The sequence below is a fragment of the Alexandromys fortis genome, unplaced genomic scaffold, assembly GCF_014885135.2.
Source record: "Alexandromys fortis isolate MF-2015 unplaced genomic scaffold, M_Fortis_MF-2015_v1.1 scaffold_127, whole genome shotgun sequence".
In the NCBI taxonomy this organism is placed as follows: Eukaryota; Metazoa; Chordata; class Mammalia; order Rodentia; family Cricetidae; genus Alexandromys; species Alexandromys fortis.
This window is the reverse complement of record NW_026068006.1, coordinates 677248-702277: the sequence shown is the minus strand read 5'-3', so window position 1 is coordinate 702277 and position 25030 is coordinate 677248. Positions and strand designations below refer to the sequence as shown.

At 41.9% G+C, this 25030-nt stretch overlaps 1 protein-coding gene across 2 annotated transcripts in view; it reads right to left on the bottom strand.

The window, feature by feature from the left end:
• The window catches only part of Ttc29 (tetratricopeptide repeat domain 29), a 183190-nt gene that overhangs the window by 16232 nt on the left and 141928 nt on the right, over nucleotides 1-25030 (bottom strand). Inside the window, exon 12 of one of the 2 annotated variants that reach the window (XM_050161519.1) lies at nucleotides 12932-13980. The exons of the other annotated variant lie outside the window; for it this stretch is intronic. Coding sequence (XP_050017476.1) covers nucleotides 13940-13980 — 41 coding nt within the window. The 3' untranslated portion in view covers nucleotides 12932-13939. Of the gene's footprint in view, nucleotides 1-12931; nucleotides 13981-25030 lie in introns of those variants that run through there. 2 annotated transcript variants of the gene reach the window in all.

Genomic DNA, 25030 nt, shown 5'->3' with positions numbered 1-25030 from the left:
TACACACAACAAGTGTAGGGCTAGTCTTTAAATATAGATGAAACAACACTCTCAAAGCCAGGACACCACGAGGCGGAGTGATCCTCCATTCTTTTTCAGAGAAGGTGAAGTTAAGGAGAAATAAAAATCATATACAAAAACTTCCAAAATTCCATTACTGCCATTTTAGACCTAGAGTCTGAGTAGCAAAAGCTAACCTTTTTTTTTTTTTTTGCCTGAGCCTTTAAAAATAAATTCACTTGTATCACAATAAATAAGACAAGGACTTTCACATTCCAATACTCTGGAAGGTAGAAGCCACATTCTCCAAATGTGGTATGTTTATGCTGACTAGATTGTCCCGTAGATGGTCACTGGATGTTCACAGTGGTAATCTCCATCCATTCCTCATCCACTCATCAGTTGATCACTGAGCACCCATTGGGAGAAAAACGTATTCGGGGCACTGGTGCCAGGGGACAGTTTATAGCAAAGGTCTAATTAGACGGATACGGGGTGTGGCTGGTGTGAGTGGAAACACACTCAACTGCCATCTTTAGATCGGGGCATGGTCTTCAGGAAAGAAATGCAATTTGTTATGTGTTTTAACCTATTAAAAGAATTTAATTCAATAGGAGGTCCAGATTTCTAAAACGAAGACTGCCTTTCCTAGAGTTCATGTAAATGCAGCTCAGCCTCATCTCGGGAACAGCTTGCTAGGATTGTCATTGGGATTCTAATTCTCTGGCACCATCAGTGGACAAAACATTGAAAGTCAGCATTACTGGTAAGAACACCCAACATTCAACCTATGTATGCTTATGACTCTATCGATGGATACATGAGTAGTGGCCATTTTACAAAGGATTTTATATAATCTTGAAGTCTGACTATGTGTGCATGTCTGTATATGGGCATGCACACATGCATGCAGCTGCCTGCGTGAACCATCAGCATTGGGTTGTAAGTCACTTGACTTAGCTGCTGTAACCTGGGAAAGTGGTGCAGGCTCTTAATCTCTAACCTATCTCTACAGCCCCACTATAGGTCAGAAAACAAAATAAAACAAAACGTTCAGACGGTAGATGTTTCTCTTCTGAAACTTATACATGGCTCTCTCTACCTACAGTACCTTGCATAATGGCTTCAACTTTTTTTCTTTTTTTTAGATAGTGTCTGTCTGTGCAGCCCTGGCTGGTCTGAAACTTGCTAGGTATACCAGGCTGACCTCAAACTGATAGTATGTATTTAATTTAAAAATGAAAATGGTTTGTAGTTTATCATTTGCTTTAAAATATATTAAAATATTGAACAGAACATATAAAAGTTACTAAATGTTGAAAGACAGAATAAATGTCTATTCTTAAATTTTTAGATAAGAGCACCAAGTTATATGGTAAAAACAAAGCTTTTGAAATCTTGTTTGAACAGGCTCCATATACAATCTAATAAGAATGTGGGAAGTGGATTTATCTGTTTCTTCTTGTTCTTGTTACAGACTCTCATTATGTACTCAGGCTGACTTCAACTTTGACACTTTTCTGCTGTGACCTTCTGATTACGGCACAGCCAGCACACTGGACAGAAGTAGGTTTGGAGAGCTTGATTTTTTTTTTAAATGAATACTTTATTGGTTCATCTTACAGGTAGAGTAAGAAAATATCTAGTTCTGATTTTCAGATTTTAATATCTAACCTCTTCAAATAACTTAAAACAATCAAAAAGAAAACTGCCTGTTTAGTTTTGCCTCCTGTTTTAGGGCAAGACTTCAGCCACACATATACCTGCATTCTCATGGCTAGATTTCTTACAGAATTAGGAGGTAGCCAGGCACCCCTCTACCCTCACTACAGGACCACAGGATTTGTGGGTGTGGGAAGGGAGGAGGAAGGAACACCAGGAGCTGGGAGACTGTAACCCTTCTACAAGCGTGGCTGGCCTTCTCTGGCTGAACTTTTTAGATTTTGTTACATCATAGCTGAGAAAGAAAAGCATCGTACCTTAAAGCCAAAAACACTTTATGTAGGAAGATATTGTATAAATTATAGTTTTGCAAATGGGAGGGATTATCAATTATAAAACGTGCTGTATTCAATGTTGAAAGTTGGGGAAAAAGATGATTTTATGGATAACCTCATGTCAATTAAGTTGGAGAAAAACCTGACATTTTATCCTCAAGAACTTAATTTTATTGATATTTTTATCCTTTTCCCACCTTTCATTAAGATGATAACTTGCATCATTTTTACCATTGTCTAATCCAAAAAGTTAGGAATAAAAGCACCAGGGAGAGGAGACCAGCAGGTTAAGAGCAATGGCTGCTCTTGCAGAGGATGTGGGTTCAGTCCCCAGCACGCACACAGCGGCTCACAACCATTTCTAACTCCAGTTCAGGTAATTCACTGTCCTCTTCAGGCCTGCCCCGGCTCCTGCATCTATGTGGTGCACAGAACCAGGCACACACATATGCACACAAATTAATGAACTAAATAAATTTTAGCCCCTAACTAAAAACTCATGTACTAACTACATCTCATTTAAATTTTGGTTAATTTGTTCCCAAATTTGGGAGATTTCATCACACGTATGAGGGAAGAAAGTAAATTGAATGTTTGGTTGAATGGAATGTTTTTCACATCTAAATTATTTTTTAAAAATTTTCCTGCCAGGCAATAGTATTGTGTGCCTTTAATCCTAGCACTTAGGAGGCAGAGGCTGAAGGATCTCTGTGAGTTCAATGCCAGTTTCATTGGTAAAGTGAGTTACAGGACAGCAAGGACTAAACAGAGAAACCCTGACTTGAAAAACAAACAAACAAAATTTCCTTTACATGTTCTCTGTTCAGTTGCATTTCTTACTCAGGTTGTCCTGTTCTTTAAAATATAGTTATTATATTTAACATGATTTTATATACATTTTTATGTTTAAATACCCTCATAAGATCATTTGCTTCTCCTTGATATTTGCTATCTTGCGCAGGCTTGGGTGGTATTTTTCACTAAGACGACTCATAAATTTGTTTGAAATAATGTTAAGTGCCTACTGCTTTATCCATACTCCTGGGGACTTCATGGGACCACTTTTGCCAAACTATATGTCATATAAACAGTAAAGGGCTTTGAACTATGGGAAGAAAATAAATAGAATAGTCCCTCTATATTGAGATTATAGAAAAATCTTACTAAATCTTTTATAAAAGAGTAAACAATGGGTCCCTAGAAATCTGTAATTATCCCTTATACATCATATTCATACTGTAGAGGTTAATTATTACTTGTGTAGAGGAGGTATATCCATGATACAATTTTTTAAAAGGATGGCTACTGGAAAATCTCAACTCCTCTGTCCTCAGCTTCTTATTTCTTCTCCCCTGGAGGCAACCACTGCTGCTGTTGGTTGGGCATTCTTCTCAGAAACATTCTATGCATTTTTAAAAAGATAAAGAATCCATATGCACATACAACGCAGTACATATTTATGCTTTATATTTGCACAAATGCCAGTACACCGTATTCCCATTTCTGTACAGAAGCAGTATATATTGGACATTATGCTCTCTCTTCTTAAATACACCAATTTTCTTCAGAGTTATTTCAGGCTCCAGCAAAGCTGCAGAAAGAATTCCTTGTCCCAGCATCCTACCATCCACCCCTTCCGCCGCTGATCTACCCACAGACCGGCACTGACGCCCGCGGTCCTAAATCCAGAGATTAGAGTTGGCTTCCGGTTGCTCTCATGGTTTCACCTTGAAGGATAGGTCTGTTACAAGCACCAGTGTGCAGGTATGTAGGTGGGCGCATGCTTTCAACAGGTGTGCATCTCCATGCCTAATCATAGGGATTTTACCTGAAGAAGAAGTAGGGTATCTGTGTGGTACTCTATTTGTGTGAATGCTAGCTGGGGTGTTGCCGAGGCTCAGCAAGGTTTGATTATTTGCTATAGGCCTTGGTTCTTTGCTAGAAGTATTCTAAAAAAAATGATTTGTGGAATCTGGTGGTTTCCTAGGAATTCTATTTTTTCATTCCCAAAAACCTGAGATTAATTTACTGGGAATTTGGACAAGTAGAAATGTTGGTATCAGAGAACTGAAGAGAACAGGAAAGGAACCGATCAGCTGCCAAAGGTTTGGGGCACTGTGCAGCCATAGGCATTGGAAAAGCCTCATTAACTATGGGAAACTATTGGGTAAGATGGAAGACCAGCCTGCTGAGGAGTAGACACGGTGGGAGCGATAAAGGCGGAGGTGGAGAATCATCACGGGGACACTGACATTGTCCGAATGTATCAGCCTTACTGCTGGGGAGACAGTGAGTCAGGAGCCAGAAGCTGCGAGGATGAGGAGACGCGGCCAGGTAGAGGGTACAATCAGAAAAGCAGGATCACAAAGATGTATTGTTTGAGACTTACAGATCATGTCTTAGACGGCCAGAAGCGGCAATAAGGTAAGGATTACGTCCCACATAGAGGAAATGCTTCTGTGAGAACTGCAAAGAAACGATGACTCTGGAGCCAGCCAGGTTCCAGCTCCCACAGGAGAGGGGACTCTGGGAGCATGGGAGGATATTACTTTGTTTGGCCACGAGTTCCTGACAGCTCAATGCAAGCGTTGCCGTAGGAGAGAAGAAGGAAGGCTACGCAGATGAAATTATGGTCAGGAGAGCGCAGGGAGATTAGCATTTGCTGTCCCTGTCACATAGGCTGTTCTAACAGGGACCATGAGGCAGCCAGGGTATGGGTAGCGGTGAACCTGGATTCTGAACATTCTAGTTCAGTATGGGTTTGATATGCTAGGAAACAACACTAGATTTTGACTAATACTTAAATATTTTGATGAAATATGTCTTTTAAATATTTCTGTAGCCCAGGCTGGCCTCGAACTCGTGATCCTCCTGCCTCTGCCTCCTTCAGCAAATCCTACCGGCGTGCGCCACCACTACCAGCTTAAAACATTGGGAAACTGGACCCCCTCCAGAACACCTGTCAGAATGGCTAAAATCAAAAACACTAATGATAACCTTTGCTGGAGAGGTTGTGGAGAAAGGGGTACACTCATCCATTGCTGGTGGGAATGCAAACTTGTGCAACCACTCTGGAAAGCAGTGTGGAGGTTTCTCAGGAAATTCGGGATCAACCTACCCATGGACCCAGCAATACCACTCTTGGGAATATACCCAAGAGAGGCCTTATCATACAACAAAAGTATATGCTCTACTATGTTCATAGCAGCATTGTTTGTAATAGCCAGAACCTGGAAACAACCTAGATGCCCTTCAATTGAAGAATGGATGAAGAAAGTATGGAATATATACATATTAGAGTACTACTCAGCAGTAAAAAACAAGGACTTCTTGAAGTTTGCAGGCAAATGGATGGAAATAGAAAACACTATCCTGAGTGAGGTAAGCCAGACCCAAAAAGAGGAACATGGGTTGTACTCACTCATATTTGGTTTCTAGCCATAAATAAAGGACATTGAGCCTATAATTCAGGTTCTTAGAGAAGCTAAATAAGAAGGAGAACCCAAAGAAAATCATATAGGCTTCCTCCTGAATATTAACCTTCATCAAGCGATGAAAGGAGACAGAGACAGACCCACACTGGAGCACCGGACTGAAATCTCAAGGTCCAAATCAGGAGCAGAAGGAGAGAGAGCACGAGCAAGGAACTCAGGACCGCGAGGGGTGCACCCACACACTGAGACAATGGGGATGTTCTATCGGGAACTCACCAAGGCCAGCTGGCCTGGGTCTGAAAAATCCTGGGTTAAAACCGGTCTCGCTGAACATAGCGGACAATGAGGACTACTGAGAACTCAAGAACAATGGCAATGGGTTTTTGAGCCTACTGCACGTATTGGCTTTGTGGGAGCCTAGGCAGAGGTGGGTGGTCCTTGGACTTCCCACAGGGCAGAGAACCCTGATTGCTCTTTGGGCTGACGAGGGAGGGGGAATTGATTGGAGGAAGGGGAGGGAAAGGGGAGGCGGCGGTAGGGAAGAGACAGAAATCTTTAATAAATAAATAAATAAAAGAAAAAAATAAGTACTTCTGTAAATATGACATATAGGAGCTTTGAAGTTAGTTATTTTTTACTTTTTGGTTTTGTGGGACCTACTACTCAGCTCCCAAATAAATAGAGTCTTATTCTTACTTATGAATGCCTGACCTTAGCTTAGCTTGCTTCTAGCCAGCTTTTCTTAACTTAAATTATCCCATCTACCTTTTTTTATCTTTTTTGTAGTCTATATTCCTTTCTTTACTTCTTTTTTTGTTATTTACATTTTCTTTATTTTTTAATTAATTTTTTATTGAGCTCTACATTTTTTTCTCTGCTCCCCTCCCTGCCTCTCCCCTCCTCCCTTCAGTCGTCCCCCAAGGTCCCCTTGCTCCCAATTTACTCAGGAGATCTTATCTTTTTCTACTTTCTACTTCCCATGTAGATTAGATCTGTGTAAGTCTCTTAGTGTCCTCATTGTTGTCTAAGTTTTCTGGGATTGTGATTGGGATTGTGATCACTTATATAAACTATCATATCATAAGCAAATAGTGAGAGTTTGACTTCTTCTTTTCCAATTTGTATCCCTTTGATCTCCCTTTGGTGTCTTATTGCTCTAGTTAGGACCTCAAGAATTATATTGAATAGATATGGAGAGAATGGACAACCTTGTCTTGTTCCTGATTTCAGTGGGATCACTGTGAGTTTTTCTCCAATTAGTTTGATGTTGGTATTGGCTTGTTGTATATTACCTTTATTATGTTTAGTTATGTTCCTTATATCTCTGCTCTCTCCAAGACATTTATCATGAAGGGATGTTGTATTTTGTTGAAAGCTTTTTCAGCATCTAAGGAGATGATTATGTGGTTTTTATTTTTCATTTTGTTTATATGGTGGATTATGTTGACAGATTTTCTTATGTCGAATCATCCTTGCATCTCTGGAATGAAGCTGACTTGATCATGGTGGATGATGGTTCTGATGTGTTCTTGGATTCGAGTTGTTGGTATTTTATTTAGTATTTTTGCATCAATCTTCATGAGTGAGACTGGTCTATAATTCTCTTTCTTAGTAATATCCTTATGTGTTTTGGGTATCAGGGTAATCTTGTAGAATTTTTAGCTAAATCCATCTGGTGCTGGGCTTTTTTGGTTGGGAGACTTTTGATGACTGTTTCTATTTCTTCAGCAGTTATAGGTCTGTTTAATTTTCTTATCTGGTCTTGATTTAATTTTGGTAAATGATAATTACCCAGAAAGTTGTCCATTTCCTTTAAGTTTTCTAGTTTTGTGGAGTACATGTTTTCAAAATATGACCTGATGATCCTCTGTATTTTCTCCGTGTCTGTTGTCATGTCCCCCTTTTCATTGCTGATTTTATTAATTTGGATATTCTCTCTCTGCCTTTTGGTTAGTTTGGATAAAGGTTTGTCTATTTTCTCGAAGAATCAACTCTTTGTCTCATTGATTCTTTGTATTGTTTTCTTTGTTTCTATATTGTTGTTTTCAGTTCTCAATTTGATTATTTCCGGTCATCTTGTTCTTTTGGGTGAGTTTGCTTCTTTTTGTTCTAAAGTTTTCAAATGGTCTGTTAATTCACTAGTGTGGGATTTTTCCAGCTTCTTTATGTAAGCATTTAGTGCTATGAACTTTCCTCTTAACACTCTTTTTATTGTGTCCCATAAATTTGGGTATGTTGTGTGGTCATTTTCATTGAATTTTAGAAAGTCTTTAATTTCTCCCTTTATTTATTCCTTGACCCATTGATGATTCAGGTGAGCATTCATTAATTTCCACACATTTGTGGGCTTTCTGGAATTAGTATTGCTGTTGAATTCTAGTTTTAAGCCATGATAATCTGATAAGGTACATTGAGTTATTCCAATTTTTTTGTATTGGTTGAGGTTTGTTTTGTTACCGAGTATGTGATCAATTTTTGAGAAGGTTCCATGAGGTGCTGAGAGGAAGGTATATTCTTTTATGTTTGGATGGAATATTCTATAGATGTCTGTTAAGTCCATTTGAGTTATAACATCTGTTAGTTCCCTTATATCTCTGTCCATTTTTTTTAACATATGAGCATGCCCTTGTATTTGGGGTATAGTTGTTGAGTATTGAGATTTTCCTTTTGATGGATTTTTTTCTGTGACTAATATGAAATGACCTTCTTTGTCTCTTTTGATTGATTTTAGTTTGAAGTCTATTTTGTTAGATATTAGGATAGCTATACCAGCCTGCTTTTTAGGTCCATTTGATTGGATTTTATTTCCAGGCCTTTACTTTGAGGCAATGTCTGTCTTTGAGGTTGAGGTGTGTTTAGTGTATGCAGCAGAAAGATGGATTCTGTTTTTGTATCCAATCTGCTAGCCTGTGAGTTGAGTCCATTTATATTAAGGGATATTAATGATCCATGATTGTTACCCCCTATTAATCTAGTTTTCATTGTTGGTGATGTTAATTTATATATTTTTCCCTTCTTTGGGATTTGCTGCTGTGAGATCATCAACTGTGTGTTTTTATTGATGTAGCCAACTTCCTTGGGTTGGAGTTTTCCCTCTAGTACTTTGTGTAGGGCTGGGTTTGTGGCTAGTTATTGGTTAAATCTGGTTTTGACATGGAATATCTTGTTTCGTCCTTCTATGATGATTCAATGTTTTGCTGGTTATAATATTCTGGGCTGGCATCCATGGTCTCTTTATGTCTGCATAATGCTTGACCATGACCTTCTGGCTTTCATTGTATCCAATGAAAAGTCAGGTGTAGTTCTGATAGGTCTGCTTTTATATGTTACTTGGCCCTTTTCCTTTGCAGCTCTTAATATTCTTTCTTTATTCTGCATGTTTAGTGTTTTGATTATTATGTGGCTAGGGGGCTTTTTTTTTAATTAATTAATTTATTTATTAAAGATTTCTGTCTCTTCCCCACCGCTGCCTCCCCTTTCCCTCCCCCTCCCCCAATCAAGTCCCCCTCCCTGTCAGTCCAAAAAGCAATCAGGGTTCTCTGCCCTGTGGGAAGTCCAAGGACCACCCACCTCCATCCAGGTCTAGTAAGGAGGGGGGGGCTTTTTTTTTTTTTAAATCCAGTCTATTTGGTGTTCTGTAAGCATCTTGTATCTTCATAGGCATATCTTTCTTTAGGTTGGGAAAGTTTTCTTCTATGATTTTGTTAAATATATTTTCTGTGCTTTTGAGTTGAACTTCTCCATCTTCTATATCTATTATTTTTAGTTTTTTTTTTTTTCATGGTGTCCCACATTTCCTGGATATTTTGGGTTAAGCTTTTCTAGTTTTAATGTTTTCTTTGACTGATGAGTTTATTTCCTCTATTGTATATTTAGCACTTGAGATTCTCTCTTTTATTTCTTGTATTCTGCTCTTCATGTTTGCATTTGTGGCTCCTGATCATTTTTCATGATTTCTGTTTCTTTAAAATTCCCTCGGCTTGTGTTTTCTTTATTGTCTATTTCAGTTTTCAAGTCTTGAATAACTTCTTTCATATGTTTGATTGCTTTTTGTTGGTTTTATTTAAGGGATTTGCTGATGTCTTCCAATTTTTTGTTTGTGTTTTCCTCCATTTCTTTGAGGGAATTTATTGTTTTTTTTTTAGTTTTTATATATTTTTTAATAAAAGAGTCTTAAACATTCTCCTGAAGTTATTTTTTAGGTCATTTTCTTCTGCTTCATTTATATTTGGTTGTTCAAGTCTTGCAGTTGTAGGGTCTCTAGATTTTACTGGTGTTGTGTTGCTCTTTGTGGTTCAACCTGTTCTCACCTTGTCTGCTATTTTTTTCCTCTAATTGGTGTGGTTGGGGCTGTCTGTGACTCTGGTGATTAAACTTCTAGGTGTCACTGGATCCAAGACTCAGATTCTTGTTCCTCATGGTACAGTCAGTGCACCGTATCTGGTTACCCTGTTGGTCCCCACTGTTTTCCTGGAGGTCGCTCAGCACTCCTGGGGTTTGCTCTGCTCCCATGGAGTTTGCTGTCTCAAGCCTGCTCTGGTATAGGTTGGCAGCTCAGATCTGTTTCTATAAATGTCCCTGGTCTGGGTCTGCTCCTGTGGAGGTCCCTGGCTTGGGGTTGTTCCTGCAAAGGTCTCTAGCTCTGATCTTCTCCCTCGGAGGTCCCAAACTCAGGTGTGCCTGGACCCGCAGAGGACCTGGGTCAGGCCTACTCTCTCAGAGGTCCCAGACTCATGCCCAAACCTGCGGGAATCCCTTGAAGGTCTAGTCCCTTGAAGGTCTCAGATTCATGGCCGGACCTGCAGTGGTCTCTGGCTCTGGCCCACTCACTCAGCAGTTGTTCCTCTGTACCAGCTCGTGTGTGTGGAGTTTGCTGTCTCAGGCCTGTTCTGGCCTAGGTTGCTGGCCCAGTCCTGCTTCTGCAAATGTCCCTGGTCTGGATTTGCTCCTGCTCCCATGGAGTTCACTGTTCCAGGCCCACTCTGGCCCTTTCTTTACTTCTTACTTTGAGGCTGGCTGTGTAGCTGGGTGGCTGGCCCCTGGAGTCCTTTTTTCCTTCTCCCTCTCTCCCTCTTCCATCTCTCTTCCCAGAATTCTCCTAGTTATTCTCTCTGCCTGTCAGCCCCACCTATCCCTCTTCTGCCTAGTTACTGGCTGCTCAGCTCCTTATTAGATGAACCAGGCGTGCATCTAGAACTCAGGCAAAGCAACACAGCTTCACAGAGTTAAACAAATGCAACATAAAAGAATGCAACACACCGGGTGGTGGTGGCGCACGCCTTTAATCCCAGCACTCGGGAGGCAGAGGCAGGTGGATCTCTGTGAGTTCGAGGCCAGCCTGGTCTACAAGAGCTAGTTCCAGGACAGGCTCCAAAACCACAGAGAAACCCTGTCTCGAAAAAAAACAAAAAAAAAAAAAAAAAAAAAAAAAAAAAAAAAAAAAAAAAAAAAAAAAAAAAAAAGAGAGAGAGAAAGAATGCAACACAACTTTAAATCATTGAACAAAAGTTCCACAGCATAAACGAATGAAAAATGTTTTCAACCAATATTGCACGTCAGAGCTTGTATAAAATAGTGGCAGGCACGAGCTTGTTCATTTCTACCTATTCTCCTCAAAAAGATGGCATCCAGTCTTTTTTGGATTGAAGTTTTTCAGTAAGTATATTTAAAACATTATCAGATCTATTACTTAAATAGAGTTCCGCTTACTTTAAAACTTTCAGAGTTTATTTTTTGCAGCAGATGAAGACTATTGAAGAGATCCACAGCTGACACAACTGACCAAATGTAGGGTACTCAGCCCTAAACAGAGAAAACTGAAGAGGAGCAAGTGGGAGAACCAAAGAGTCAGAAGACCAGGTGCCTGGTGATAAATTGTGTGCCCTGGAAAGATCTGGGAAAACGCTCCCAATAACCCTGGACAATAGTGTTGTCTGGCCAAGATCACCACAGTAACACCAGTTTACACGCCGGTTTGGACTGGGAAAATTTCACGTGGCCCTACCCCTAGACAAGGAGCTACAGGAGGCAAATCAATATTGAGTGTTAAGTCACAGCCTGTGACACAGCTGCTAAACACTGGGGTCCTGATCTGCACCCAGGTCACCCGACTCAGCAGTTGTCACTTTGATTTACTTTATCTGTTGAACGAGCTCTCCATCCACAGCGTTCTCTCTCTTCACTTCTGTCTGTCTTTTCCAAACTCTCCTCAGGGCATCTGAGCATTTAGCTGAGTGGAATATATTTTTCTTCTCTGAGTGAAACAACATTGTGTTTCATGCATGTTTTAGAAACTTCTAAGAAATGAAGGCCTTCCTTGTTCTGGCTGAGGAGTCAGGGAGGGGTCCAGGGAAGCCTTCAGCATATGGGTGTAAGTAGACACATTGCTCTTGGCAGGTGTAAGGGGACACAAGCTGCTGCAATTCAACCACGTGGATTTCTCTGTGGCACCAGAAGGCAGAGTGTGTGCACGGAGCAGTCACAGAACTCAGAAACAGGGTGCGCTGCTCGGGGACGCTAGGACTGGAAAGTGCCTGGTGCACAGGCTCAGGGGTTTGAGTCTGATTCCCAGAATTTATGTAAAAATCCAGGTGTGGGAGTGCACATCTGGGCGCTTCCCAGTGCTTGTTGGTGAGCTATCTGGGGCTTACTGGTGAGTTAACCTAGCCTACTTTGGGGGAAACTGACTCCTTGAATCTGTTAGAACTGGGATGGTACAGATCAGTGTGTGAAGTGCATACATCTAACAAAAGCGAAGGACACTTCAAAACACTGAAAAATCTTTTCTATGGCAATGTGAGCTCCTTACCCTTCCTTTCTCCATTTTCCCTCCTTTCCTTATTTCTTCCCTTCTTTCCCCTTTAATGTGAACTTGCTGACTGTAGCAGAGGGAAACAGCAGTTGTGTTAGACAAGGCTCCCCTGCCTGCTCTCACTCAGTGGGATCATTTCTCTTTCCCGAGAAATTTTAGCTAGCTTCTACCCTGACCTCTTGAACAACTTACTCCGCAGACCTCCGCTCTTCAGCTTTCCCTGATGTTAGTCACAGACAGCTCCTGGCAGTGTCTCTAAGTATCATGTGGAAAATATTTCCAGGGACACAGTTAAAAACATAAATGATGAGAGACTACGTCTTCTGGAAATAACAGGGATGCTTCACCCACGAGACCTCAGGCAGTATGGCTGCTTAAACAAGACCTGAACAAGTACACCACCATGCATGCCTGCACCAAAGGGGAAAAACTCATGGGGCCCCAAGTCTAGACAATGAACTATAGGTAAGTAAGAAATGAGCCAATGCCAAGTGGTCAGCCCTGAAATCATATATGTAAAAGCACCACTAAATGGACCGAGCAGGTTGTATTCATATATTTATGCATTTATAAACAAAATATAACAATTAAAAAAAGAAGTTATGAATTTGAGAGGGCACATGGTGGGGGACATGGGAAAAGTTGGTGGGAGGAAAGGAGGTAATGATACAATTATATTTTAATTAAAAAAATAGAAGCAGCTTTTAAAAACGTGTCCTCATCGGTTAGTAGAGTGAGGGAGGCCCCCCCCCCACTCTACTAGTAGTGCCCTAATTAATTTTGGGAAAACTGAGGTTTTAGTCGAATGCTTCAAATGCTCTGAAAGGGAGAATTTCCTTCACCTCCTTTACAGATCACTGAAAATAAGAGGCAAACCAGATGCCACCCAGGGTTCAGCCATGCCGTTTGCAAGCTCCAAACAGATATTGATTTTCATTTCAAACTCTAATGCCAAAATTAGCAGTGTCAGGTTGAGTTAGAGCTGGATGGTTTGGAGAGTTCAAAAGCAAATTGCCTGCACAGCCGGGCTGCTGCTGCTTGGTGATCTCCCCCCTTTCATGCGTTAGAGGCAGCAAAGCATGGGATACAGCGCAGCCCGGTTTATTGCACAAGGAAGCGTTGAGCTTGGCTCCACTCCTAGGCCTCTAGTACATCGCTCTCCTCCAAGTTCACATTCAGGGGTGAATGCGTCGAGTGTGGGGGTCTGTCTATTGGCGGTAACGGTGTTGTATACTCCACAGGAAGAAGCTTGTGTATATCGTCACTGATTGGAGCAATCTCATGGCATTGGAAACTTCAGGTCTTCTGATACACAAGGGCTGCTGCTTTGCCTCTCTTACAGTGCTTCTCATGTTGTAAATCACTGCACACTCAAGTGTCCACAGCGTGGTGTGTGTGCAAACTCACGGTGTTTGAAGCTACAGTGTGCACGACTCATTATTCAAACGTTAATTTAAATTTGGTTACAATCATGAAGCAGAATTCTGTGCTCCTCTACCTTCAGCTAGAAGGTTCCTCAGATAGGACACTGTCAGCTCACAGCAGATTCCTCCTGTTATGTAAAGAATGCCATTTGCAAAGAGAGACTTTGCTTTCTGGACCACAGCTGGGATGCACAGCCAGTTCCCTCTGTCTAAACTCCCAGCTCAGCGATTGATGTTGGAGAAAGTTCAGTCTCCTAGAGTGAGCAGTGTAGTTTATAGACTAGCCTTCAGCTTGCAGATCCTCTGTGCCAGCCCTAGGGGAGGACAGATTTTATAAATAAAATATTGGTGAACAGCAGTAGCCACAACATTTTTACAAACCTAAAGGAAAATAAAAGATATCAAAGGCTATGGCTACACGAGCCAGCAATGCCAGTACCTGCCTCTCAGACCCAGGCAGGGCTAGAACGGGACGCAGGACTAAATATTCTCGAAAAGGAAGGTTCATTTCAAGCATTAGAGAAGTGGATGATGTCACAGAGGCTAAATAGACTTGGGATTAATTTTCCAGTGGCCTCAACACCATGCTGTTAGGTATTGGTATTTGGGAAGCAGTTATGCACTTTGAGGGTGAATGCTAAGTTCTGAGAATTAAAACAGCTGTGTTTCTGTTTTTAATATGCAGATGGAGGGAAGTGTTGGCTGATCAGTTAGCTCTGGGTAATTTTCCTGTAGTGAACGTGTGCTGGGGGTACATCACCTTATCCCCAAGTCCTAGAAGAAGGAAGGGCCAGGTGAACGCTGACGGGACTACCTGCCTGCCGCTTCTCTGATTTCACAGTTCAGTGTAAACACCGCATCTTTCAGGAATGACTGAAAATTTAATTTAGGTCTTACATCACGGGTTGAAATATAGCTCAAAAAATGACCCAGAACCCCATGTCCACTGTCCCTCCTTCCCTCCCTCCCTCTCTTCCTCTCTCCCTCCCTCCTTCCCTTTCTCCCTTTCTCCTTCCCTCCCTCCCTCCTTCCCTTCCTCCCTCCTTTCCTCCCTCCCTCCCTCCTTTTTCCCCCCTTTCTTCTTTTCTTTCCTTTCCTCTGCTGGTCTCAGTGTCTCTCGGGTAGAAAAGCCTGTAGTCTGTAAAAACTGCTACCATTGTTGACCGTGATTTGGTTTCCTCTGCTGTTACAGCAGAGAGGGAGGTCTCTCCCTAGGCAAAGTATGTGGTGGAAAAGTGTTGAATATACAATTAGGGTTTACAAGAAGAGTGACTCCATAATTTGTGCTATAGTCTATCTTGATTTCAAGAAACTGTGAAGTAAGCCGGGTGGTGGTGGCATAGGCCTTTAATCCCAGCACTTGGGAGGCAGAGGCAGGTGGATCTCTGTGAGTTTGAGACCAGCCTGGTCTACAAGAGCTAGTTCCAGGACAAGCTCCAAAACCACAGAGAAACCCTGTCTCGAAAAAACAAAAAACAAAACAAAACAAAAAAAACTGTGAAGTAATTCACCTGTGTGCCTGGCAAGACTTGGAGTTGAGTATTTTCATGAGCCCACCCCTTCCAACAAAAGTAAGAACAGCAAGATGCCTATTGTATTTAGGGTACATATACTTTCAATTTCTTTTTTTCTGTTCATTAATTCACATATTTCTTTTAAAGAACAAGGCATTATTTCACATATATACCTTATGACAGTTAAAGGTTTTAACTATTAAAATAGTCATGAAAGAATTCAAGGTTAATATGCAGATGATAAATTTGCCTTCTTGTGGCCACAGACTTAAAGTTTGCTTGTCTTGTCTAGTATCAAGGCATACAACTGAAGAATAATTTGCCATGTTTTCCTGATTTCTGATACATTTTCAAAAGTATAGAACACACACACACACACACACAGACACACAGACACACACACACACACACACACACACCATGGTTACAGATATGGCCCGATAGCAGTGGGCTTGCCTAGGCAGCACGAGGCCCTGTGATCACCAGCACTACATATGTATTACACATTTATACACATATGTACATACTTGTATACACAGACACACACACGTAACATATGCTCGTGATCTATACCAGTTATCAGGTTTGACAATCAAAACAAAGTGCTGTTTCTACTTTGAGCTCTAACTTTTTGGCGGGTGATTTTTGTGATCGAGGCTTGTGCCACTTTGCCTGGGCACAGAGTTCTGTTGTGGTCCATCCTTGAATTTTCGGCTTTCAGCTCCCCTCCTTGGTTGTTGATTCAGGACTCCAGGCACAGCGGTTCTTCCCCTTGGCTTTTCTTTCATCTGTGTGGCTTCAGTTTAGTATGCCTGAGAGGCTCTTCGCTTTTGCTGTTCGCTTTTGATGTCTGTCCCTTCCTCAACAATGCCCGTGCTAAGTTAGTGACGAGTTCTCCTAGACCTCGTTATGTTAAAGGTGCCAAAGTCATCTGTTGTTGGATGAAGATTTTCCTGAGCCTCCCCTGGTCCCTTTATTTTCTCCTGTTTTGACTTTAATAAATATAAGGCATTTTTATTTTTAGCACACTGGATCCAAGTCTCGCTTATTCCATGGAGGGTTATAGGCCCCAGCTTCTGTTATTTCATCAGAATAGGGAAAAGGGAAGGGTAATTGTCTAACACCCTTCAGATAGATTTAGTTGAATGACACATATTTTAAAAAAATCTAATTTTTTAAAAAAGATATTTTGTGTGTGTTTACCTGCATATATATATATATATATATATATATATATATATATATATTGCACCGTATGTGTTCCTGATGCCCATAGAGGCCAGAAGAGGGTGCCAGAACCCATGGAGTTGGAGTTATAGATGGGTATGACCTTCCATGTAAGTGCTGGGAACCAAAGTTGGGTCCTTTACACGAGCAGCAAGCGAGACCATCTTTCCACCTCCTAAAATCATCTAGTTCAGAGACTAGATGATCGAGGCAGAGAGCACAGGGCAAGAAGACAGACATAGAACTGGCATCAGATTATCTTGGTCACTGTCTAAAGTAAGTTACAAAAAAGAAAAGGAAGTCATACAGCAGACACTGTGACCACCCAACTTATACCTATGGCCTTTATTAGAGCGCCTCTGATTTCATCTTCACCTATTCCAGGTTCACATATGGGTCTTGATTTTTATAGGCTGAGCCCAGGTAAGTGCTAAATTTTGCTCTAGAGAAAAGTACCACTCATGATCAGGGCTGATTATTGCTAAGCCACAGGGAAGACAGTGGCCATGTCCAGGTGAAATTAGCTTTCTCCTTGTGGCCCTTCTGCTACGATGAAGTGACCCACTGGCCTTTTGAGAGCCCAGAGCAGAGGAAAAGGCCCCTAAAGCACCGGCCAGTACACACTCTGGAAGTGCGACAACATACGGATGAGAAATTCCTGGTGATTTCTAACACTCGGAGCTAGGTTTTGCAGTAAGTATTCAATCACATTGTGATTGCTTCCATTTCAAGGGTGATAGAGGGGGAAAATAGACTTCAATCCGCAGTCACTGTCTTTGCGCAAGATTCTTATTAAAAACAGCACATTCCTGTAGCCCAGAGGGCTGACAGCTTCTTCCTAAGCAGGCATGCTGCTCTAAGCTAACCTCAAGGGGCTACTCAGAGAGACAGAGATGCAGCCTGCACCTCTGTGGGGGTCTGAGTGGGAGGGGCAGAGAACAGTCTCAGTCACCCCAATAAACAGTATTTCTTAGGGCTCCGCTGACTTTCAGCTCTATGCTTAATTGGTTTATAAGCGCGTCACTAAGAACAATCGATCCTAAAGGAAAACACCTTCGAGTCAGTGTGCTAGGGCGTACATCCTCCCTAGTCAGCTAGCATTTTCCTGCTTTGTTTTTATCATGTTCAAACATAGGTGTCGTTTACTCCTATTTCATCACTTGGGCTTGACACTCTATCTAAAGATGATCAAAATACAATAAAAGGATTGCTGCCAGACAGAAGCTCTTAACAACGCTGAGCCAAGTAACGCTTGGAGACACTGTGCTGAGGAGCAGGAAGGCGCTGAATAAATTCAGTTCAAACAAGACGCTCGTGTCCTGAGGTACCACTAATGCGCCTGTTTTCCCCTATTGTCTGCAGAAAGTGACAGCAAACGTGCAGACAGGGTTTGTTCTTTGCTTTTCTCAAAGATCGTCAGTTTCCAGTTTATTGACTTCACCTTTCACGGACAAGATGTTAACTTTGACATCAGCATTCCTTACACGTTCTTATGTGACGGAATTTCCTTCTCAAAACCTGATGCACCATCTCATCACGCAACAGGTTGAAACACACAGTACAGCTGCATGTGATGATTCCAATGCTCTGGAGGTAGGGGCAGGAACATTAGGGGTTGAAGGTCATCCCTGGCTACCTGGTAAGGTTGAGGCTAGCCTCAGCTGGTCTTTTGACATCCTATCACAAAAACATAAAAATAAAAAAAACAAACAACCAAATCAAAACAAAAATATCGTTAATTTGGAAGGATTTTGGGTTTATTTAAAATGTATTAATCTTAGATTGGGGATGAAGCTCCAAGAGAGAGAGAGAGGGAGACAGAGACAAGACAGAGGCAGAGAGACAGAGGAGGGGATTTTGACTTAGCTTTGGTGTTATGCAGTTCTGGGGATTAACGAATTAACTCCGGGACCTTGTGAATGCCAGGGAAATGCGCTACCACTGAGCAACAGTAGCCCATTATTTTTTCATGACAGTCTTGCTTGAATCTCAGGCTGGATTTGAACTCCAGTTTCTCCTGCCTTAACCTCCCAAGTGCAGGGATTATGGCTGCCTCATATACATCTTAAAGGCATGTGCATGTTGATATATTTAAAAGTTCAATGGTTTTATTTAACTATTTTACAAATTTAGAACATTGTTCCCTCAAGACAAACAAGAAGAGCCAGGTGTGGTGGCACAGGTCTTTCTTCCTACCACTCAGGGACAGAAGCAGATGACTCCCGCAAGTCCAAGACCAGCCAGGACAATGTACATAAATGTTTCAGGCTAGCAGGGTTGCAGAGCGAATACCTGTGTAAAGGAAAAGAAGAGCCAGGTACGGTGCACACCTCTAATCCCAGCACTTGGGAGGCAGAGGCAGGGGGATCTCTGTGAGTTCAACATAGCGAGTTTCAGGTCAGTCAAGGCTACGTAGTGAGACCCTGTCTCAAAACAAAGGCAACAAAATGACCAAAGAAAGAAAAGTTGACAACACAATTTCACAGAAGTAAATTATAATAAATTCAAATAATAATTTAAATGCATAACTATTTCTTTAAAAGAAACAGGAAATCATAAGGAAATGTATAAACAAAATGTGTTAGACGACTTTCCACTACACTAGTCAAACTAAAGAATGGGATAAGTTTGGGAACAGAACTCTAATTTTTATCTTCAGCAGCTAAGTACACGACTCGGTGAGAAGTAAGTATTGCTCATGCCAACAGACTTGCTAGTTTGCACTTCCAGTTGGGTATGTATATCATGTGGCCCTAAACCAAGAGCATCTGAGACAGATGACTTCCAGAAGATGGGTGACCTAAGCCTGCGCCCACATTTACTGCTTTCCATGATGATGATACTTGGTGGCAGTGAGGAAAAGGATGCTTGGTCTAGGAGGGCAAAGTGCATAAACCAGCCGTCAACAATGTGGACCGAAGTGTAGAGTGCCAGCCCTCTAGAGGGCTCTGCTGCTCACAGCTTACGGCCTCTGCCATACACATATGCAGGTCAGGTAACTGCATTCTTGGGGTGCACAGAGACCTCAGGGCAAGGTGAGAATCCTAGGGATAGAGTGAATCTGAGGACCAGAGAGGTCTTGACCAGAGAGTTCAGTCTCTTTGCACATCCCTGGGCAGCTAAGTGCAAATAGAGGAAGAAGAAAGAAGGAAAGGAGGAGGAATAGAAGGAAGAGGAGAATTCTAATATATCAGTAGCCAAATCTTCGTACAAATGTTTGCATTTAAAAACAATATCGGTAAACTTACAGACGCACTCAGTTGCCAAACCTCAATAGGAAGACTACTGTTGCATAAGGAACACAGGTAGACATGCCTGTGGTCAGGTCAGGTCATTATATACAAGCTGAGCTCCTCTTTTTTTTCTTTAGACTTAATTTTTATTCACCTATCCCTGTGTGTATTTGCATGTGTGTATGATACATGTAGGTGTCTTTGGAGGCAAGAAGAGGGTATTAGATTCCTTGGGGATGAACTTACTGGCAGTTGTGAGCCTCCTGATAGAGACTGAAAACCCAACCCTAGCCCTCTGCAGGAGCAATAGAGCTCTTAACTGCCTAGCCAGCTTTCGGTCCCTTGGAACTATTTTATGGCTACCCTTCTTTATTTCTACACCAATCCATATTGCCGAATAGAAGCTTTCTAATTCCCTAACATCTCCCTGGCATTAACGGGTATGCAAGGGCAGCTTCATTTTTGTCAAAGGGGTGGGAAGGGGTAAGTTTTCCTTAACGACTAGAATGATCTATTTGTTATACAGACTTTCTGTCTGATAAAGATTAAAGAGAAAGCCTAAATCTCTATATTTTTTTTTCGTGTGGCTTTGTGATAAAACCATTAGTCTCATAATTGTTAAATCCCACTGCAGTGATTTTCTGAATTGGGGTTAATGACCTTGTGGGTAGACAGACCTCAGCGTTACATTTTGTGGGATCATTGTTAAATGCATGAAATCATAAGGTTTAACAAATGGCAACTTTTTTTTTTCTCACTCTAAAGGAAACTAAAGCCTCTAGTTAGGTTAGAAGAGATCTTACAAGGATTGGAAGCTTGGAGGAAGTCAGATAGAGGGCAGCTTCTTGTCCTTACAGCTAGACATGTGGATGTGATTACGGAAGAGATCAGTGGGAATTCTTTTAGAATCACTCGCTAACTTGTTCTGCCAATCAAACCCAGAGCCAGCCAGCGAGGCAGCGAGCAGCCAGGCAGTGAGCCATTGTGTAAGGGATGCACCACCACAGAGCTCCTCTGCAGACCCCCTAGGAATCACCCGGAGCACAGCCACCTCCAGATACTGCCATCACTTTGGGAAGTTCCCTCATGACCCTAGAACAGAGACTAGCAGTTAGTCTAGAAGCAGTGAACCTCGGTATGGTTCTCTCTGTGTGTATTTGTGTGTGTGCGTGCCCATGGGTGGAGGCCAGAGGCTGATATCCTTATCCTGCTCCACCTTATGTTTTGAGCAGAGCCTCTTGCTGTCCTTGACGCTGGCCAATAAGCCTCTGATTGAGATCCTCTGTCTCCATCTCTCAACACTAAGATCACAAGCATGTAGAACCACACTAAGCTTTTTTATTGGGGTTCTGAACTCAGGACTTTATGTTTGCAGAGTAAGCCCTTTGCCCACAGAGCCTCTCCCGGGCCCCACTGGTCTTAGTTACATCCTGTCCCCCTGTGGCTGGAACACTGGGGGACACTTTCACCCACTCACTGCATGGGGAGCTCCCATCCTCCACATTCCTCATCCTGCTTTGACAACTACCCCGAGTCCCTCATAATTCTGTTCTGGTTGGCAATGCCTACATCTTTCTCTACCTTTCTTCTTTCCCAAACGAAAACTGAACACTTTGTCCCGTTGCTTCAGGCTGGGTTAATATGTCTGCTTACTAATAATTCGCCTCTCAGACACTAAAGCGCCTTAATTTAGTGGAAGCAGACACCCTTCTCAATCATAACCCACACCTGTACAATGAGTTGCAGTTTATACAGTAAAACCTCAGTTAATCCACACAGCACACCTGAGGTAGGATCCTAGTCTACACTCCGTGGAGGAGGGGTAGTAATGAGCAAGAAAAGGACCGCTTTCTCAAGGGTGCACACATAAGTCAGCACCCAAGGTCTAGAGCAGCCATTTGTTCTGCTGAGAGGACATTGAGAAACACGTGAATTTCATCCTGCGTGTTTGACACCACGAAAGCAGCCCTGGAGAGGCACTGACTGCCATTCACAGGTGAGTGTGATGAAGGCAAGCTTTTCCAGGCCTCAGTTTCTTTCCCTTTAAAATGGAAGTGTTGGACAAGATAGTGCTTTGGGCCCATTTCAGTTTGAAGATAATATAGTTTTATGAACATATCGGCATCATAGTTTTAATGTCAATTTTCATTTTCTTTTCACTTTATATCAATTGTACAATGAGTTTGCAGTTGCCAGAGAATCTAACAGCATTTCAAAATGCTTAAAAAAAGCAAAAATACGGAAAACTGAGAGTTTGATTGCCAAGATTCAAGCTGGGGGGTGTTGGGTTGGCACAGCAGCACCTCCTGTGGGATTGTGTTGTATCTCAAAGTGCTTGGTTTTAAAATCATATACAGTAGGGGAAGTGGTGGAACATTCGACCGTCCCAGAGGCTGAATTAACTGGAGTTCTCAGTGGTGTCACCAGCGTGGGACGCCAGCATGCACACACTCACAGGCTACACTGTGAAATGGCAGATGTGAAACAAGATCGAGTAGCCAGTACTGATGCTGCTCAAGTTTAAGTACCATCGTCTATTTATTATTATAAACGGTTGGGTAAAATGTAGCCCAATTTTAGACAACAGGCTAAGAGCAGAATTAAGGGAAGAGATGCTGCCTCGAGCCCGCTCCCCAAACACAACGAGGCTGGCCGGGCTCTGAAATTGTGATGGAAATATTTGAGCTGGTGTGTCTGGAAAAAAAATGTAGTGATCATTTCCCTCTTCCTGGTTTGAATGCTCCAGGGTTTTGGAGACGAATAGGAGTAATAAGTTCACTTTGCAGGATTAATGCAGCAATTCTTTATCATAAGAGTGGAGCATTACCTCAATCTGATTTTGCTACAAAATGGTTCAAAGTCTATTTTTAATGATGGCCCTAATTTGTTAACACCTTTTACATTATTAATCCCTTTTATATCCAAGTAGTTATTGCATGTCATAACAATGTATCTATGCAGGGAATTTAATAGTGTTTTCTGGATGTCAAGAAAAGGCTTGTTCCGCAAAATGCTATTAAAACTGATAATGAGCTAAATATTTGCCATAGCAAACATTGAAATTACTATATCAATCAGCATTGGGCCCTCTTATTCAATAAACAGAAATTAACCTATTAACTATGCCCAACTTTCAGTCACAAAATGCTGCTTTCCACTGCTGTCCTCCATCCCCAGTCTGTGTTTTCTCAGGACTGCATTGTCCTAAGGTCTCTGAGCTTTGAGTAAGATGTCCAGTGTTAGGGTTGGTAGATCAAGCTCTGGATATGTGAACTCACATGAGCTCTGCTACAGCGGCTACAAATATTCTTAGGTTCGTTTAAGGTAGGCACCTACTTAAATACAAAATTAGATTCGTCCAGATAAAATAGTGAAACTCTCAAGCTTTTAAATCATGCTTCCAAATCTTTTCCAGATTTCTAGTACTTAAAATACAGATTTCTCCAGCAATTACAGAATGTGACTACAGGATCTCTATAAAAGATATAGGAACGTGGCGGAGAGCCAGCCACTGGTCAAGTATGGTTTTCAGACATTAAAACAGAGACAAGGAGCCTCCTTTTCACAGGCTCAGAAGAAAGCTGCAGATTCAAAGATACAGACGAACAAAACGGGAAGAAAGCCTCGTTCCTACTGTGAGTTAACAGCCCTGGATGAACATGTTGGACAACTTCATGGGCTGCCCAGATGCAGTTACCCTCCGAGTGACACTGAGTGACACTGGGCTGCAGATCAACGGTGTACAGCAGTGTATGGGGCCTGAGTTAGTTCTGACAGTATTCTGCGGATAGTGGAATAATCAAAGGCGCCTGCACATCTTCGGCTGTCTTCGTGGTTTCTGACTTTCTGGACAAAATGACACTACACGTTTTATGTCATTTAGAGTCAGGCGAGGCTAACATTTGAGTGATGGATTTAGGGATTAGATGTGTGGCTGTGTGCATCAGAAAATATTTTTTGGTTGTGTTCTATACTTCTCAGAGCTTTTTGTTTCTGTTTCCTACAGTCCTTTGGGGCAGGCAGAAGGTACATATAATATCTCTATTGGGGATTTAAAAGGAAGATCTAGAACAGTTAGGTGATTGGTTCAGTCAGTACGGGTACTAGGGGAAGAGCCTAGGATACAGTTTCCAGGCTTATAATGAAAGAGGTTCTCAGTTCTGGCTACTCCCTGGACTCACTAGGGGAAACTTACACATTATTGGAATGTCGCTCACTTTGATGCCCAAATCCCTTGGTGGTCAAGTTCCTCCATCTGCTTTTTTTTTTTTTTTCATAAATATACAAGGTACCTCATGATATTTTGATACATGTATACATTGTATAATATTAAGTTAGAGTAAACATATTTACCTCCTCAAACATGTATCATTTGTTTGTAATGAAAGCGCTCAAGTTTCTTTCTTCTAGCTTTAAAAAGACGTCCATTTTACTATCATCCTCAACCATCGCTACGCTATCAACCTCAGTAGTCTCTCTCGTGCTTCCGGGAGCTTTAGCGGGTTTAAAAAGTGCATCTAGGGCAGAGGGCCCAGGGATCTTGTTAAAATGCAGACTGTGGTCAGCACATCTGGGGGAACCTGAGAGTCTGACCTGACAGGCAGAGAGCACATGCTGAGTGTCAGATTACTCTTCCTTCACGCCAGGGCCCCAGGGAGATCTCGCCAGGCAAACGATGTCTCTCCAGAGGTTCTTCCTTGTTGAAGGACTTAGATGGAAATATGTCCTTGAATGGGCCTGTCATTTCTTTGACTTCATTGGATTGTATGTGGCTTCACAGAAACACATTTAGTTCAATCCTAAACTTCAGTCTGTTCCAAGTTAAATAATCTTGTAAAAGATAAGTCTCCAGTTAGAATACTTGGGAATAAGACCAAGAAGGGCTTTGCCAGTAGTTCTAAGTATAGATCTAAAACAAGCTTAGGGGAGGATTCCATCTCACTCAGACACCAGTATGTGGCCTCATGCAGCTGAGCCTCCTTCTCTAAGTAAGAAAGGTACGGGAGCCATGCTAGGTACTAAGTACATCAAACCCTGCACTCTAGGGAAGAGCAAGGCATCCTACCTGCAGCCAGCAGTATCTTTGTAGCAAGAGAGAGTGATGCGTGCAGATTGCTTAGTATCCGACTGAACGTGTAAGGGCTCCATAAATCTTAGTCATTATTTTGTATTAGTGCTAAAGTCTTTTCTATTATTATGTCCAATTAGTACATGCTGCCTTGATTTGTTGATAGCCTAATAAGGACAGGAGCCATTGATTAAATATACTAATCATAATTTTGGATGCAGAACAGGCCTTGCAGGCACATTATGTGAATGTGCCTAAGAGCAAAGAGCAAAGCCTTCTTGATTAAGAAGTGCATGGGCTTTGGCTGTTAGCTTTATGGTCA